General features: G+C 44.6%; 1 protein-coding gene across 5 annotated transcripts in view; it reads right to left on the minus strand.

Moving 5' to 3' along the window:
* The window catches only part of MEST (mesoderm specific transcript), a 242,924-nt gene that overhangs the window by 44,738 nt on the left and 178,649 nt on the right, over positions 1-19,537 (minus strand). For all 5 annotated transcript variants that reach the window (XM_069229322.1, XM_069229323.1, XM_069229324.1 and 2 more), the window contains one exon: positions 13,204-13,267. In XM_069229322.1, the coding sequence (XP_069085423.1) occupies positions 13,204-13,267 (64 nt within the window). The remainder of the gene's footprint in view (positions 1-13,203; positions 13,268-19,537) is intronic.

Here is a 19,537-nt window from a genome sequence, read left to right on the forward strand (position 1 = left end):
TTGTGTTTCTGTGCTGCAAACAGGAGGCCAGTCAGCTGGCCCTTGGAGTTCTCTTGGCTTGAGTGGGCTCTGGAGATAGCTTCCCTTTGGAAAGGACATGGCAGGCACATTCCCTCTGTTCGCTAGCCAACAGGTGCAGTCATCGTCGGTGCAGCCTCTCTTTGCTGTCTCGTGGTGCAGCAGGGCCGTCCTTCTTCGGTCCTTTTTTCAAGTCAGTTGAGATCTGGGGCCATGGGTGCCCTATTTTATCTTCAGAAAATTCCCTCAGGGTGTATGCGGTTGGTAGCCAATAGGCTACCTGGTTCCCTCCCTGATGATCACCTCCTGGAGAGTCTAGCTTCTGGCTATCCCAAGATGCACCATTCTGCCCACTCCCAAGATGGGGAGACCTCTCCTTTGACTCTCAGAGCTCCCTAGCCCACCCCCGGAGGTGAGGCTACCAAGTGGCTACACGCCCCTGGAAAAAAACATTTTGACAACCTGCTTCTCCACAATGGCAATTGTATCTGGAGGTAGTACAAGGTCTCCTTTGTGAAAGGGGAGATCCTTGGCTCGATCTATTTACTACTGCCAACAGGGGGTAATGTCAGCAGTTCTGCACGCTGGAGTTTCCAAGGTGCCTCTTAGGGGATGAGTTCAGCCAAGAGAAGAACTCTTGATTCCTCTAAGCTTTTCTTCCGATACTTTTTAGCTCTGAGGAATATAAGGACCATGTCATTCTAGTGGCCCTGGACTGAGCAAGGGCAGTATGGTATCGAATAGAGACTTCTAGCTGCAGATTCCTTACCTTAGAATATTTCCAGCCATCAGCCTGGATACAGAAATGTTTAGAGCAATCCCCCTTGTGCTCCGGTGGGTGGCATTGTTTGGCTCCGTGCGGCTTCGGTGGCATCATCCGCATCCAAAATGACATGTACAATGCCTATATAGGCCCCACCCTAACGTGCAGACCTCAGTTTCTTCTTTTCCATGCTATCACCATGGATCCGGATTGAGCTCCCCTCTGTCACTTTTTGACTGACTTTGACAGTTTTGCTGACTAGTATGATTTTTTGCTACATTTTGTCATAGTGTCTCCGAAGAAACCCACTGGGTTCAAGCCATGTGAAGCCTGTCGTCGATGGATGTTGGTGAAAGACCCCCACTTGGTCTGTCTGTGTAGTCTTGAAACAGACCACGACTCTGCATCATGTGCGGAGTGCAAGACAATGACCCCGAAGGCCATTTGAGAGCAGACCATCAAGCTTTCAGACACTTATCACGAGGCTATCTGAGAGCAGGCCATCAAGCTTTTGGATGTTTATCACATAACTCTGTGCCACTCCAAGTCCTGTTCATGTGGGAGTCCTTGGGACCGCTCCCAGAGTCTCTTGCGTTGATCCTCATCCCACTCAGTACGTACTCTGAAGAAGTCCAGGAACTCAAAGCATTCTACGACTTCTCTGCATCCCTCCCATTCTTCAAACAATGTGAGCGAATGACGCCACAAATCCTGACCCCGCTTGCAGGTGGTCTCTGTGCAGCTGGCGTTGGAAACTTGGTCTGCTCTGCACTTCCACAAATATCCCAGAGCAACTCCGCCCAACTTCGAGTGTTTTATGAAGCCATGAGCCTCAATTTGGGCAATCGAACCCCTCTTGAGCACATTCGGATCCTACAGGTTCTAAAGGGTCCTCAACTGCAGCTCCGTCGGCAAATTTGCTCTCGGTGTCAGTTGACCCCATAAGATCCGTTGGTGGATTTGGATCAGCACCGGCTGCAGCTTCGTGACCTCCTCCTGGGACTGTCCCAATGGTGCTGCTCTCGATAACACCAATGCCTATTGGTGGCACTGAACCCATAATGATTCCCGACTCCGATACAGAGCCAGACCGGCGATGGGCGGCATCGCTTCTGACTCTGACCAGGCCTACACAGCCTGAATTGGAGACCTATTACACTGGAGAGCTCACTGAAGAACATAAATGGAGGTGATCTGAGTTTCCCTATTCCTACAGTGACCCCCTAGCAGAGTCCATGGCTAATGATGACTGCTATGAGGACGTGGCTGATGCAGTGGTATGGATACATCAGCAGACACTGGCCTCCTCTCTCCCCAGATAGTGCCTATGGAGGAAGGGGCTTCCTTCACAATGGTGTTCCAGGGGGCTATTGAGGTCCTGGAACTACAGCTGCCCACAGTCCAAGTCAAATCAAACGTGGCTGCACCTGGTGTCCCATCAAAATCCTTTCTACTCTTCAACAAAGTCCTCAGTGATGTCCTGCTTGGGGGCCTCGGGCAAGCCCTGCGCAGGCACTCCTGTCCACAGTACTATCTCCCGCTGCCAATACCGTCGCCCGGGGACCCAGCCTTCCTCACCAAGGGCCCCACACCTGAGAGCCTGTAGTCCAGGCCTCAAAGTCTCGAATTAATCACAGGGTGGTCTCTACAACACCACTTAACAGAGAATGCAAGAGGCCGGATAACTTCGGAAAGAGGATTTTTTTCTTTCACCAGCCTGGCATTGTGGTCTGTGTACACTGCATGCTTATTGGGGCTTTATTCCCATACTGTGGGGGAGATATAGTTGCGCAAGTGCTCCCTATGGTCCCAGTTGAGGCTCAGGTCATACCCTCCTAAGCTTTTGCTGACAGGCGAATTTATAGCAAAGTTCACGATTCAATAAAGGTTGAATACGACCAACTCACTGAGCAACACCTTTGCTTCTTCTGGAGCACTGTGACATCAAGCATGGTTGAGGAATACTGGCTTTTCAGGGGATTTCCAAGCCTCGCTCATGGACATGCTCTTTGTTTGGACATGTCTTTTCAGGAATAATGCTGATTCGGCCTTGGACCGATTCAAGGATAGAAGAGCCACAGCAAGGTCGCTGGGACTCTCCATAGAACACCGACAGTATCATTCCACCTTGTGCTCCTTCTGTGGCTACAGTAGGGGCATCCTTTGCCACCTAGCCAGCTCGGCCAGCAGGCTCAGTCCTTTAATAGCCGCAGATGTGGCTCCCACAAAACCTTGTTGGGTCCATAGCCAGAGGTCCAGTCAGTCCACTCCTTCCTCCCCCCCCCCATCAAAAAGCAGCCGCACAGTCAAAGCCTCTTTAGTTTGCCCTCATTCCAACATAGGGACCTGAATGGCGGCAGAATCCGACACCATATGCACCAATGGAGAAACATAACATCAGACAAATAGGTGCTTCAGACTGTTCAACAGGGTTACGCCCTCCCATTCCAACAAACCCTACCGCCACTCCCCACATCGGTTGACAGAGGACCACCTTGTGCTCTTATGACAGGAAATACTAGCCCTTCCGGCCAAACAGCCATTGAGAGGGTGTTAGCATCAAGTCGTGCTTGCTATTCCCGATACTTTCTGTTGCCAAAGACGGATGGAGACCTCCATCCCATCCTAGATATGCGCCCCGCTGAACTACTTCTTGAAAAAGGAAAAATTCAAGATGCTCACCCTGGCTCCGGTCTTATCTGCGGAGACTGGATGGTAGTGTTGGACTTGCAGGATGATTATTTCCACATTCTCGTCCTGCTTGCCCACAGACACTACCTGCGGTTCATGGTTGACCAGGAGCATTATCAGTTTTCTGTGCTCCCCTTTTGTCTTATCACTGCCCCTTGGCTGTTTACCAAGGTGATGGCAGTAGTTGTAGTGCATCTTAGGTGGTCAGGAGTTCCAGTCCGCCCCTATCTCCACAAGTGTTGAAATCAGCTTGTCCCAGGCAGTTGTCTCCCATCTACAGACTACAGTGGACCTCCTGCATTTGTTGGGGTTCACTATCAACGTGCCAAAGACACACCTGACTCACCCTCAGATGCTCCCTTTCATCTGAGCTATTCTGGATACAGTGCAGTTTCAGGCTTATCTTCCGGTACAGAAAGTCCACTGTGGTCGGACTATGATTCCAATATTTCAGCCTCTCTATCCTGGATCTTGGTGAGACTGCCTCCGAACAGCTGTGTTTCATGGCCTCTTGCAACCTGTTGGCAAAACATGCCTATTGTCATCTGTCGGCTTTACAGTGGGATTTGGAAACCCAGTAGACACAGCATCAGAGAAACCTCTCTGACCAGGTCTAGATATCGGAGGGAACCTCAAAAGATCTGCAGTAGTGGCTCACGGACCGCAAATGTGTCAACGGCAGGCCCGTGTCCGTCTTCCCCACACACCGCTCACAGAGGTGACGAATGCGTCATTTCCTGACTGGGGTTGCCACCTGGGAGAGGTAGAGATCAGAGGACTTTAGTCTCAGAGGGAGTCACAGATCCACATCAGTGTGTTGGAACTGAGAGTGATCAGACTGGCATTGAAAACCTTTCTCCCTTCAATCAGGGGGAAGCCAAGTTCAAATGTTTACGGAGAACACCACTGCTATGTGGTACTGCAACAAACAAAGTTGACTGGGGTCATGGGCCCTTTTTTCAGTTGGCCTTGTGACTCTGGAGTGGCTGAAATGTCAGGGCATTTCCCGGGTGGTTCAACACCTGGTTGACTCTCTGAACATCAGAGTAGCCAAACTCATCCGTTGATGCCTAGCGAAACACAAATGGCATCTTCATCTGGTGGAGGTGCAAGGTATCTTCCGAGATTGAGGAGAGCCTTGGTTAGATTTATTCGCCACCGCCAAGAACGCGCAATGTCAGAGCTTCTGCACCCTTGAGTTTACAGGGCGGTGTTCGCTCAGAGATGCAATTCATCTCAAGTGAAGCTCAGGACTCCTGTACGCCTTTCTGCTGATACCATTCCTATCCAGAGTTCCCAGGAAGACAAGAACGACCGGGCCCAAGTCATTCTAGTGGCTCTGGCCTGGGCGCAGAGAGCATCTGCCCTCCCGTAAGATAGGCCCTTCGGGTGTTATGTCACAGCAACAGGGCAGATTACTGCACCCTAATATGCATACTCTTTCATGCATGGAGATTGAGCGGTGACATTTGAGGGTGTTTGATCTCCCTCCTGAATTGTGTGTGATGTCATTCTGACAGCCATACATCCATAAAGTAATACTATCTGGACAGCCTGGTTTGGGGAGAGGGACATTTCGCCTCCTTGGTCCTCCAGGACGGTTTGGTTTGAGTCTATTCATGAATCCACCACCAAATAGGTACTGCTTTGGTACCTACCCAAAAGGTGAGGAATCTGCAGTTAGAAGTCTGTCAGAACAAAAAGTTACTTACTGTCGGTAACGCTCACTCTGTTAGAGACTTAGGGCCTGATTTAGAGTTTGACAGATGGGCTACTCTGTCACAAACGTGACGGATATCCCATCTGCCATATTACGATTTCCATAGGAAATAACGGAGTCGTAATACAGCGGACAGGATATCCGTCACATTTGTGACGAAGTAACCCCATCCACCAAAATCTGCAGATTCCTCATGGACCCTCCCAGCCTCCCTGTTTTGTGAACTGGATTCCATCCATAAGATCCCAAGTCTAGGAATCTGTGCACTCTGCAGACAGCCTTGAAAGCAACGGATGTTCGTGTTGAGGAGCAGTGCCTATAGAGGCTGCGCTCATCATTTCCAAAGTGAACAGTATCATTCAAGAGCTGCACCGTACGACCTACCAGCTGACACAGGGTCCTCAACCCCACCTGCCCATCTCAATTCAGTATCACATGGCAGTGGTGCTGTCCGCTTAGCACATGCACCACCCTTCCTGTTATGGATAGAAGGAAAGCTTTCAACACCAAGAGGGTAGCCCACAACTCCAGGAGATTGATGCAGAGTTGGGCCTCTGCTGAAGACCAGATGCCTCTGATCTCCACCTCCACAAATGGCCTCCCCATCCCAGAAGTGATGCATCAGTCACCAATGTTAGCTCTCAGTCAGGTAGGGAGATGCATTTGCAGTCCAGCAGTCACCACTGCAGGTCTTTAGCAGTCTCCTCCAAAATGTGGACACAGACAGATCCTCCCGAATGCTTTGCCTATTGGGACTTCAGATCCCACTACAGAGCCCGCATATGCCATCTGGCACACTTTATCAGCAGTGCACAGGAGTCCAGGAGCTCTAACAGCCTCTGAGTCATCCTCACTGAGATCCAGAAAAAAGGCTGGAACATCAGGATCATTGCTTGAATGTCCTGGACTCTCTGCTGCAGATATAAGGCAGGACACTACATCATGTCCCGAAAAGCTCTGGAGTAGGGTGACTACTGCCTACCTAAGGCAAGCCCAGTCTCAGCATCCAGTCACTGAGTTATGGGAAGAGTGGAATCCATGACCTCCGAAGATGCGCTGCAACCACCGCCATCGCTTTTGTGCACACCCGAAGGACACTTGTCAGGCCAAAGGGTAGCACAGCAAACTGAAAATGTTCCTGTCTCACTGTGAAGTGCGGGTAATGCCTATAGGTTTGCTAGACAAGAATCCATTTTGAACTGATCCATCTTAAATTGATGATGTGGCTTGAGACGTTCTGTCCATTGATGATGACCAAAGAAGTATGTCATCTGGAATATGAGCGGTAACTAATTGGGCCATAACTAATAAGGCATGAGTGCACCACGGTAGGAGGCAGGTGGCAATCAGGTATTTCAGCGCCATACTGCCATTAAAAAAAGACTTTCTTGCTCCAAGCCTACATGTGCTTCGATTCGCTGTCACAAGAGGTTGATGGGAAAGTCCCTGATATTTGTCCTGAAGAGCAAGAAACATAACTAGAGTCTAAATGAGTCAACAAGAAGGGATGACCCACTAGTGCCACGCTACTACCCTATTCACTACTGGGCTGAGGCAGGTATCTACCACACTGTTCTGATGGGTTCAGGCAGGGAATCATTTAAAGGGAGAAAAGACTCCGAAATTGGGGCTGACGGAAGGAGGGCGTCTGTGAGGATGTTGGTTTTGACATCCATGGTGGGGAGTGGAAAGTTCAGTACTTCTGTGGCCTTCTTCACCACAGAGTGTTAAGACTTGAATTCCAGGGTTGGAGAGCCTCAAGGAAAATCCAGTTCTGGGGCAGTATCCAAACCACTGGCAGAGGATATGCCTGCCAACTAAGCCACTTGTTCCAAAGCCTCCTCCAATCAAAAGACATAAAGATGATCCAATTCCAAGCTGAAGAGCTCATGAAGCTTTAGGCTGTAGGCCATTTGTTGCTGATGGTGGTACTCTCCCTCCAAGAGTCTTTGGGCCTCCCTCCAAGACTTAAACTGAGGCAGGGGTTCGGGTATAGGTAGACGTGGTGGCGGCAGCATTGAAATTGGCGTCGGAGGTGGAAGAGGTGGAACTGGTGGTCCGTGAGGTCGAGCAGGCCATGGCATTGGTGGCAAAGGTGTAGCAGCATACCTTTGCGCAGGTGTAAAAAGAAGAACCGGAACAGCAGCATATGCGCTAGGTGCCACGGTCAGAAGCATAAACACTAGCATGACATAAGACTCCATGGCCCAAATGTGTTACGAAATACTGCTGGGTCACCACCAAGTCTGGGTAAGCTGAAGTAAGTGCCAGGAGGGCAAGTGTCTCTGGCGTAGGCTCTGGTTGTGGTGTAAGAGATGAATTGGCTCCAAAACAAACAACACCAACTCAGACGATGGAGACCCTTTGGGAGACAAAGAGTGTCAAGAGGACTTGCCTTTGTTGTGCTTCTTACGTTTCGTACGCTTCTTTGACTTTCTGGATTAATGTAAGAGTGACCTCAAACAGGGCCTTGAGAGACGTTAGTCTCTTCTCTCATCGTGGGCCAGAGCCATAAACAGGTTTGTCTCCCAATCTTTGATAGCCTTAGGGTGAATGCTAACATGACTCACAGGACCTTTAGTCATGGTCTGACACCAACCACCAGAGACAGATAGGGTGAGGGTGAGGGTCAGTAATGGACATCTGACCTTCACAATCCATATAAGGCTTGAAGCCTGAACGCTTTGGGAGGCGGGGAGGGGACATTTCAGAGAGCAAGCTCTGGATCAGAGCTGAAGGCACAGAAAAAGGGGCTCTGATGTTGTTGCTTCGGGGTGGGTGCTATATGTTTTAAATTATGTCATCCAAGATCACTTCTAGTGTTGATATGAAGCCAGTGGCCCCTACCAATGTTTTAGATCTTTAAAATTTCTGGATTCAGTCTGAATGCATGAGTATTAAACAGGTGAGGAATCTGCAGGTAGAAGTATTGATTAGAGATATTTTTACTATTTTATTTTCATGATTAACAGACTTTTTAGCTTTTTCCTAATAGTTTAGCAGAGGTCTCTGCCAATGGGGCTAGCGCGTATAAGCATATATAATGTATTACAAATTACAAATAGCTGTCTACTGAATTTTTTTTTTTTTTTTTTTTTACAAATAAAACAAATTTATTTTTAAATAAAAAATATTAAAATATTTTATCGTCAAATAATTAGATTTAAAATTGTTAAAATTAAGAGCCTGTTTTATATCTCGGTGGATGGCTTACTGCGTCACAACAGGGATGGATAGCCCATCCACAGAAATATAAATCACATAGAAAATAAAAGAGGGTTGTATCTCAGCAGAAGGTATACCCATCACTGTTGTGACGGAGTAACCTGTCAGCCGAGATCTAAATCAAGTCCTAAATTATATATATATTTTATAAAAAAGTCAGAATAAGTTAATTTAATCATCAATTTAACTCGTGCACATCAATCTAAAAATTAGTGCACTTCAGCATTTTAGCTGGTGGCCAATCCTTCATTTTTTCTTTTTGCCCCTTCTATAGGTCCCATTTGATTTCTGTTCTTCTATTTTTTAATCACTGCTCCCCAGACAATCCTACTGGATCGGCTGGTTGTCGCTCATTTCATCTGCAGTGTTTCAGTTATAAGCCAGACCTTCTGGTATTACCAATGCTTAGTCAACATGTGATTATTTTTTCAAACAATACGGAGGATAGAACTTTCTTTTTTCACATATGCAATTTTAAATTGTCGACCGAGAGTATGAAGTACATTTGGCTTAAGAAAAATAGCCCCTCTTATTCAACACACAAGAGCAAAAAAAAAGTAGGCAACCAAGAACATAGGCATTGCACTTTTAGAAAAGGAACCTCACCAGTGATCCTATTGGGATTCTAGAACTTGCACTGTCCCAAAATGGCCAGCATGGTCTCATACACAGTTGGAACCCTACGTATGGACCACAACATCAAAATTCACCCATACATTGATAACACAAAACTGTAGAAGACAGTCTCCTCCACTGAGAATATTCAGCATCTCAAGTAATGCTTACACGTTATTCTGTTCTTGAAGTTCTGCTACAGAAAGATCAAATAACTAATGTTTATCAACAATAACAAATAACATACATACCTTACCACGAAGACAAAAAACAAGATGCCAAACTATCATCCATGAAACAAGATGAATTCCAACCACTAGCTTTCATCCAAAGCCAAACAGTCTTTCTGGAAAGTGGCTTCAGACTAATGCCTGAGCCTTCAAAAGCTAAAATTTGGATGGCAGCAAGACCCTCCTTCTCACCGCCTCCCACACTGTCCCACCACACACAATCAAGGGCCGGAATAAATTAGACTAGACCCTCTCCACACTAATGGAAGTATCCTGGCTCCAATTACCCATATGCACCATCTTCATGACCAGCTTCATCATTTACGAAGCTGTCATGAATGACAACCCTCCCAGTCTTGAAGACAAACCCATCCTCTCTGGGGGCATTCAATACACTAGCAGTCAGTACACTGCCAGACTATAAATGAAGATGTAATAAAAAACATTTAACAAAAAAAAATAGAAACAGGCTGTGTTCATCTATGCACCTACAAGCAAGTGCAACATGCCAGTACGCATTATGAACATTCCAACCCTCTTTCAAATTCATGAAGCAGCTGACAATACACCTCTTCAAAGATCACTACATTTTAAGGGTCTAGTAGGCTCCCCTCCCCTCCCTTGAAATTGGAAGTCACACTTCTCTTCTCCATTTAAAAGACCAACGATCATGGTCTTTGACTTTGGGAAGTACTACAGTGCTCTGTCTATGTTCCTACTATTTATTCATACATATGTTTCCTACTCATGCATCCAGGACCCCTGAACACAGTTTGCTATTTTTTTTAATTTTTTTTATTTAATTCACCACTTTTCTCAAGGGGGAGTGGATCTTCGCTATGCCCGTTTTTTTTTAATGGTCAGGAAATCTTTTCAGGATGATATAGGCCACTCATTCTTCTGTTAAGCACCTTCAACTTGGTTTTAAGGGGAGCAGGATATTTACAAACTCAAAAAAAAATACCAACAATGGTGCTAGTTGTACAAGTAATTAGCTTTTCTTTTTACATCCTGGGTTTTCCTTGATATCCAAATAGGATATAATCTAGATTAGCAAGACCACCCCAAAGACTAAGAGCAAAAACCAACAGAACAAAAAAGAGATCGAATAATCCTTTCCAAATAAAGTGTGAAGGGCCTGACATACAGAGCAATCAATCACTTTTGCCTTGTGTTGCTTTAAATTAATTAACCAATTGGTAAATAGTACAACTGGCAGGAAAGGATAAAGAAATATCCATAAACACTATATCAATGACACTCTTATTGAAGTTGAGATTTGGGAAACTGGATGCAAAGTCTGAATATTTTATGTTTCCTGCAGTGGCAAATTAGTTACTGTCCTGTGCTCCCATCCAGAGATGGCAATGCAAGAAAACATTCAGAGTAATATTCCTGCACCCTTTCCAAAGATGAGACTGGCATTACTGCTATTAAAAGAAGAAGCCTGGATGTCCTACAACAATTCTTAGGATACCAACTGAGCAGAGGATACCTGGAAAGCGGCATCTGGAAAAGTGTTAAAGCACAATTGGCTGAACCACAGAGAGAAAGCACGCTTCAATGCTATTCTGGTTCCAGGGATGTACTGGAGGGAAAGCCTAATGCCAACTGGAGTGAAGATGGGCTCCTGGGATTTTGTAGAGGAAGCAATGGAATGCTTTGAAAGTCAATGGGACTTTTTGATCTCTAGTGAAGCCTAGAGGAGTAGGTTAGAACATTCCACTGAAGGGTGTGCAGAGAAGAGCATGAGGAGCAGGTGGCATCTGGAGGCTTGAAGAGTAAGGATGCTCTAGCCGTGAGAGACGGGTAAACCTTAGACAACTAGAATGAGGATTATGAGCTAGCTGGAACAGGGGACGATAATCAATGATTTGGTTATGACTGTACATGGTTTAATGGTGCATTATGTTATCAGTGGAGGATCGAATATATTGTTCCTATCAATCAGGAGGCTGCTAAACTTCGCCCAGATTTCTAGCTTGAGGTTCAAGGACATCAACCATGCTGCTGACATGGACAGCCCAGTGTTCTGGTCTTCGGAAGCTTTGCCATAGGTAATTTCCACTCAATGGTTTCCTAGTTGATATTCAGCATAAAGTTCTACTTCTCTAGAGCATAGTCTGACAGCAAAGAGATATATTAGTGAAACCTGTAGCAAAATACTTAGAATATTTAAGATGATTTCCCATTTATTCCAGTCAAATTCATAAAAAAGGATACCCACCCAAATAGCTACATTTACTGTTTTTTGACCTATTAGCAATAATGCTAAAATAACAGAACATGTGGCTGGGAAACAATGCTTAAAATAGACCAAATAACATACGGGGAAAAAAAACAGGAAATGGTGATCCACTGTAAATAGCACACAGTACAAAAACAATATTGTCCCCTTTAAAAACCTTAGCAGCCTGCACCTTGCCATACTGCCCAGCAGGGTGATAGGTAGTTTTCTTCTATTCTTTGAGAAAGATCCTAAACACAACCCATCTTTATTAAAATTAGTTTCCGGCTATTAACACCATTTTTTGTTTTAGGGTGGGGGAATTGACTTCATTCGAAGTCTTATGACGTTTCCGGTCTTTTCATACCTTTTGTGTAAAAAAAAAAAGGTCTGTTTGTCGCTTTTTTCCTTGGGGTGTTTTCACGTCTCCGATTTTCTGGCCACTATGCATGCAATTTTTGATAAATGCCTGGTTAGTGAGAGGAAGATGCCAAGCAATGATGACAACAATGTCTGTTTGGTGTGTCTTCCTGCCATCGTCAAACTGTGGCATTTGTCCATAAATGAACTACATGTAGCTGAGAGACAGGAAAGGAGTGTGCCTCAGGGCCAAAAAGTGAGAAACTGAACACAGTGTTACATCCGAGTCCCCTTCTTCTTCGTGGAGGAGAGCTACCATTGCACCCTCTCGTCTTCAGAGGAGGCCGGTGCTTTTCAGAAGGTAAGTAAACAGCAATAGTCACTGGTATTCCCTATCCTGGTCGATGTCAAAGCGGTCAACATTGAGGTGCTAAAACGTCGAGGAGCAGAAGGCTGAGAGATATGACTTCGAGACACACCTACATGTTGATGTTGAAAGGTCCAGAGTTTTCTGGGTTGATGTTGAGGCACTTGTCGAGGTCGGAGAGCTCCTCATCTCTCAAAATCTCTCCCTTTTGGGATGGAAAGAAAATAGTAGACCACTAGCACCTGAAGTCACAGCCTGATGCCATGTAGAGAGAGAAAACTACTTAGCAAGTTGGCGAATAAAGCATTCCTTTGATAAATTTAAATTAGCAGTAGGTGGGGTTGGGTCAGGGAAGCAAATGATGGGGTACGAGGAAGAAGGCCCCCCTGTACTGAAAGAGATAGATATGTTTTTAAATTTTGCGTTTACCCAGTCTAAACACGTTCATTCTTTTTTATTCTAACCGCATCCAGCAGAATTTAACTATTGATAACACAGGTGGGGGTCAGCAATCGTGACCTCTGCATGGACTATAATCAGGACATATCCCTTCTCCGCTCTGGCTAGCAGAGGAGGGAAGCAACCGGCCTGTTAAGCAACCTTGAAATTCAGCGCCAAAAAACTACAACATAGCAAAGTCTGGGATATAAAGTATACCAGAATACTGTACCACTGCATAGATACTGAACTTTCAAATATAATGACAATGGCGTTGCATTTGTGTATCATGCAGATGTTATCTGAAAGCAACTCCCCATAGTGACCTACTTTGGATAACAGAAATTAAAGACCTGATTTAGAACTTGGTCCCATCCGCCAAATCACTGAATCTAATGGGATTTAGATTTCGGCCGACAGGAGGAGTAACCCGTCTGCCAAGTTCTAAATCAGGCCCTAACGTTTTTATTTCACTAAGGTAGCAGTCATCAGGGCTCAAAACAAAACTTTATTGCTGTAACATATATGTCCAGTCCATGTAAGACTTACGTGTAAAGTTCGAGGAATTCTGGGTGAGGATTGACAGGATCCAACGGCCCATAAATCAAGTGCACTGTTAAAAAAAAAAAAAAGTTCAAGCAGTTGGTTAAGGGCTTTACTTCAAATGAAAGTTGTTTCTGTAATTATTAACTGTGCATTGTATTACTTAATGTAATTTAGTTGTCATATACCACTGAGAGGTAACATTTCAGACTACCACCAAAGGTTCCGACTATCGTTCTGCCACTATGACCTTTGCCCACACTCTTAAAAGGTGGCTTAAGCAATTGCTAATGCTTGACATGCATTCATCACTCCTTCTCCAGTATATTAATCTATCGCCCTCCGGGAAGCCCCGCTGATTCTCCGGATTCATGGGAGGCTGTTGCCTCTGCGGTGGCACTTAAGTGTTCGACCTGTACCGTGTTGGATGATTGTAATTTGCAAGTTGATGTAGAGACGGATACGGGTGGCCGGGTGTTGGCTGAATCTTGCAACGCTCTCAATCTGCAACCACTAATTTTAGCTGAAATTCACCAAATTGATCTCGCATTTTTCTAACTTAACACTCACATTAAATCCCCTTAGCCCTCAGACGGTCAGATCATTACTTGATCCATTTCAGCTGGGTCAGTAGTTGTGCAGCCTCTGAAGCAGGGGACAGGAGCAGTTTTGAACATTGTGCATGGAATAAAATCAAGTCCTCAGAGATTGTGAGAGTATTAGCTCCTGTTTGGCAATGTGAGAGAGCAATGGCTGCAAAGCTACTGGCCTAATGACATGTCTCACCTTCATGGCCCATCTTCAGCAGCCAGTCTTTTTCACCTTAAATCATCTGTGTGGCTGGCACTTGTTTTTCTTTACTCAGATCGCTCAGGGAGTTTTTGGAACTTCTTCCCCTGAACAGCTGCAAGAAAGGGGTTAATGTTCTCATAACTTCGAGACCTAACTATGTCAACAGTTTGTATTTGGGTCTCCCTGACAATTTGACCAGGAAACTCATACTAGTTTAAAAGATGGATGCACGTCTTATCAAGGGCAGCCCTCAGAGGGCGCAAATATCTAATCTTCGAGAGCTACACAGGCTACTGTCAAGAAGAGGATTCTCCCTTAATATAATACACTGGACATTCTATATGCGGGGTCCTCAGCCCCTCATTAGGAGAACTAGGCACAGTTAGCCTTCCAGATCCCTTAGTTCTACTTGCTGGTCACTATCACAGTGTTTTGCTGGGCAATACTGGGTGGCCGTGCTTTCATGATCTTGGTACATGGTGAATGGAACCGGTTACTCACTTTATCTCCAGCCTCTTTCCCATGAACCGTCCTTTCATAAAGCCATAATCACTCACCTTTTCTCAGTGCATTAGCAATCCTTTCGCTGATCCTTATGCTGCAACTGTAGCACCGGGACACTCAGAGTAGCTGTGCACTTCATAAATTCCTTCGCTCATTCATACTATCTCAGACCTCAATGTAGACTTTCTTTCTTCTCTGAGTCTTGGCTAAGCACTCTCCCAGGCTATAGCAGACATTCTAGTCTCTGCTGGTTATAATCATCAGTGCAGATAGGAAAAATAATATGGGTTGAAAGGATGGAAATTATTTTTTGCAACGTTACCTAATATCCAAGCTCTATTACATACCTTCATTCAGCCTAACACCCTTCCCAGGCCTTCACCCTTCTATGTCATACAAGACCTTCATCAAGGACTTAACCAAATATGTCATTAAACAGAAAATGTTAAATTAACAAAATGTCAACTTGGTGACGTTAATCTTAATTGGGGTAACCCTTCAGATTATACAGGCTGCAGCCTTTAAAAGACTCCTCATGCATCACAGTCTATACAGAGTTTCCACCTTCTCCATTCATAGAAATCGCAATATACTTGATCTATTCATTTACAAAGTAAACAAAGTGGACTGCCTCATGGCTTTCCCAGCTGACAATTTCCTAATAAAAATGTTTAGCAATGCCACCAAGCATGACTGGTTTACTGGTGCTAAGCAAGATTACTGAAAACAAAATCATTACCAATGACATGAATGTATCCTCCAACAGTATATACAGATTCATACAACCAACAATTAACCCAACTGCACCAGTCGCCATGAAAAAAAATCTTGTGAAGAACCCATGGTTTTAAAACAAACCTTAATATGAAGCAGGACCTATTGGAATTGGACAGATTGTGGAGATCATCCAAAATACCAAACCACTTTCTGCTTTAAAATAATCTAGGAGAAAACAGAAGCATGAACTGAGATCTGCTAAAACACAATTTTCAATCAAGGTTACAGAATTCTGTAATCTGCTAAAAAAGAACAACTCAAAATGGGAAGTAGTGACGTTTAATTTTTCTCCTATCTCAAATTCCCAAGACTGAACAAGGAGCTATATAATAAAAGCTGATCTAGGACATAAAAAAATCACAAGACAATAATATATATGGTCCTGTATCAACCCACTTTCTGAGGATAATCTCACAAAGGTTATTAAAGAGTAAAATCCAACCTTTTAGCAAAATGTGGTACCATTTAGTAAATACATTCTACCCCTTTGAGTGCCTGACCAAATTTGCATGATTGTCCCCCAAATGTTGGATAAAGTACCGGGGTTTGTGGATTCCCCTGCAGTCAACCAAACAAAGAGCCAACATTAATCAAAAAGTTATTTTTAACGCAAAATGGGGAAATGCTGTGGTAGAAAGTATGTGCTTTTTTTTTTTTTTTAACTAAAAAAAGAATGCACAAAAAGCTGTGCTAAGATCACCCAGCTTTCAGAAGCAATTTTCTAAAAGGTGGTCAACAGTTCAAATGTTTGTGGCTATTAACAACTTTCAGTTTATATAGGAGAAAGGCATGAAACAAACTCTAGAAAAGCAGACAAATTCTGAAGTAATCAAAGGGTAATTTGTGTAGGTTACAAAATGTTTTCTTTTGTGCACACTGACTTACATTTCGAAACCAAAAATGTAGAATGTGGCTGGCCAGCACCCAGGCAAACCTACCAACCCCTGACATTTCTGAAAACTAGATATCCGGGGGAGACCAAAGAGGTGTAGCTTGCATGGATTCCAGTAGGTCTTCTTGGCCAGAATGCATTGCAAACATCATAACTATGCCTAAAAGCACACAAATTCCTCTCACTGTCCATGAGGAATGCTTTAGTATTCATGCATGAGGTCATCTGGAACCCACCAGCCCTATCAAACCGAGGGCTCTTCTGACACATGGAAATCATGGGGGGGGGGGGGGGGGGGGGAGAAGTGATTTGTGTGGATCCCAGTATGTTTTTCCACTCAGAATTATCTGCAAATGACCTAAAACAAATCTAATTTCCTCACATTTTCCATAGATGATGCTGCAGCACTGAACTTGGGAGCAGATGGCACCCAGGGAAACGTACCCTCTCCTGACATTTCTGAAAACTGCACATACCCATGAAAGCCATACATACTGAGGAGTCCAGGATGTATGGTTTTCATGGGTTCCACCACTTTTTCTCACCAATGTGTCATATTTAAATGACTGAAAATTGCAGAACCTACACCCAACAGCATAATGCGCACTTCCCGGCATGCTCACCTACACATTTGAGGTAACGTTTTCCTCAGGAGACATGAGACTACACAGTGGTAAGATTTTTGCAACAGGTTTCAAGGGCCCAAGATTTTTGTCACATAAATGTGTGGAGATTTGTGTTTTTTGACCCATACTTTGAGAATTGTTGAGCATTTTTGGTAAGAAAGTTTGCTGGGGTTCATGTACGACATTCCACCCTTGTTTCCTCCATGTCCCTAATTGTAAATGTTCGAGTTGGTTGGGTACCAGAGGTACTGGGTGTCCCAAAGCCAAGGATTAAGTTGCAAGCAGTGTTGGCTCAGGGGTGCTCAAGTGATTCAAGCCATTCAAAATCTGACCACCTGGGCATGTAAGGATGTGCATGATAGGCATGTATGGAGATATGGGGCCCAAATTTTTTTTGATAAGGAGAGATTTGTCACACAGACTAAAGACAACAACCTAGCCAACACCAGTGGAGCCACGTGGTACCCCAAACGAGATTTCATCGCCTAGAGCCACTAGACTTTCACCTGGAGTTCAGAAACATAACACGTTTTAAATATGTGCAGAGTTCTGTTGTTACTGTATATAGCTTTGAAGTCATCAGGTCATGAGGTGCTCTAAATACCATTTGCAAGGTACTAGTTGGGCTCTTTGTTAAGTCCACAACATGAGGCTGACCACCGAAAGACAGATGGCCACTCGAAAACATATCTAAGACCCACAACATCGCTGAAGTAGCCAACTTCTGCAGGATATTTATCTCTAATTAGCCCAAATCACAGAGCCACTGTGAGGACTAATTAAAAAGGAGTGGGAGGGCATGTTCTGCCTATTGCAAATTCACGCAACCTGCATCTCATTTGCCCCACACCTCATCCCCTTTGTCCCATATTCCAGACTTCCCAACTATCAGCCTACTATTCTCTCGACTTTGTAACTATCTCAACTGAATGACCTCTTTTTTTACCCTGTAGTCTTATGTAACTTTATCAAATACTTCTCCTAATTTATTTTAAAAAAATGTGTTCATTCTGTTTTCATTCACAAAACAGAGACATCTGAAGAATTGTGGGGGCTCTGATCACAAGCTTTATTTTGAAGTCCCTTTTTGGTTACACTTAGTCAAAAAATAGTTTTTAAATTACCTTTGTTCACATGTTATGTTAGGCAAAGTTTTGCTACAAACACACCATGAATAACTCTGTATAAATTCTCACAAACCAGTTCTCTCTGAAAACCAGCTTTAACCCGATCCCCAGACCTAATGCCAGCAAAATGTTCATAAAAAAAAAAAAAAAAAAAAAAAAAAAAAAATCAGAACTCACGAGTACCTCAATTCATCATTTAATTTAAACATATCATTCTCCTGGACTTCAAATTCCCATATAATTCCCCCAGCTGAATTCTGAGTAAGTATTATTTGACCTTCTCAACACATCAAACAACCTACTGAACTAAACCAGCCAAAAGTCAACATTCAATCCGGTTTTCTGATGGATAATTCTAACTGCAGATTCTTCACCATTAGAATATCTCCAAGTGCCAGGCAGGAGCCTGAAGAGTTTTCAGTACAGTCTCTACGTGTCAATAGATGGCATCAACTCTACTCTATCCCTGAAGTAATGGAGCCTCAGATAACCACCACCCAAGAGCACTGATGTAAGCTCCTTTCTATCTGCACCTTTGTGTGCAGAGTCGGAGTTGGCTTCTAACTTTTTCTCTTCAAAATTTGTTTCCAGTGGGCAAGGGAACATGTTACCTCCTAAAACTACAGGGTTAAAGCCTTGTAGGGAGTGTTGCAAACAAATGGCTGTGACAGGGTCCAACAGGGTGTCTCTATTGTGTTTGGACCACAACCTCAGTCCAGTGTGTCCAGATGCTCCCAAAGGAAATCCGGTAACGTAAAGTCAAGATGTATATCACTAAGTACTGCAGAAAGGCTTACTCCCACTCAAAGTCGAGGGCATGCATGCTCTCAGAACTGGTCCTGCAATAGCTCATCATCACAAGCTAAGTCTTCAGGTAAGTCCGAATGTAAAAAGAAGCACATATATTCCAAGCTGGCCTTGTCCCAGTCCCACCTCTCTCTATTGGAGCAGTTGTGAAGACATCAGAGTTCCCCCGGGTCTCACGTCTGGCCCTCGACTGAGAAGCTGCTTCTGCAGCTGATCCCCATGCACAGACGGCTTTAAATGGGTTACCGCCAGCAGGTCCATCCTTGTCACCATTTGTGCCTCCTGAACCTGCTCTGCATCAACTCAGAGTTCAGAATCAATTCTGAACAAAATCCATTTCTACGTCAGCTGATGCTGCGTTATGGCACAGTTCTGACTCACCCATCCCCAGTACCCTGCTCATGCCCACATGTGAACAGAGAGGTAGCCTGCTGCCACTGCCCACTCTATGTGACCATGCCTTCCTGACACAGCACCATACTGCTGTGAGCCTGGTAGTAGAAGTCAAATATTTTTCTCCTTCGCCCCGTGGCCCCAGAAGTGAGTCAAAAACAACAGAGACATTTGGGAAGAGGGTGTTTCCATCCGCCAACCCCCCACTCAGGTCCAACAATGCCAGCTGTATTATGGGACGGTACTCCTACACATTTTGGGATATATTTGCAGAGATCTTGCCAGCAATCTCAGAGAAAATTTGAGGCAACTTGGCACAGACCATTCAAGAAAGCCAGAATGCAGCCAAGTACTTCATTAGGTCAGGCTTTGACACCACTGACTATTTAGGCAGAGTGGTCAGCACTAGTGTGGTGCTAGCA

This window comes from Pleurodeles waltl, chromosome 4_1, assembly GCF_031143425.1.
Source record: "Pleurodeles waltl isolate 20211129_DDA chromosome 4_1, aPleWal1.hap1.20221129, whole genome shotgun sequence".
NCBI lineage: Eukaryota > Metazoa > Chordata > Amphibia > Caudata > Salamandridae > Pleurodeles > Pleurodeles waltl.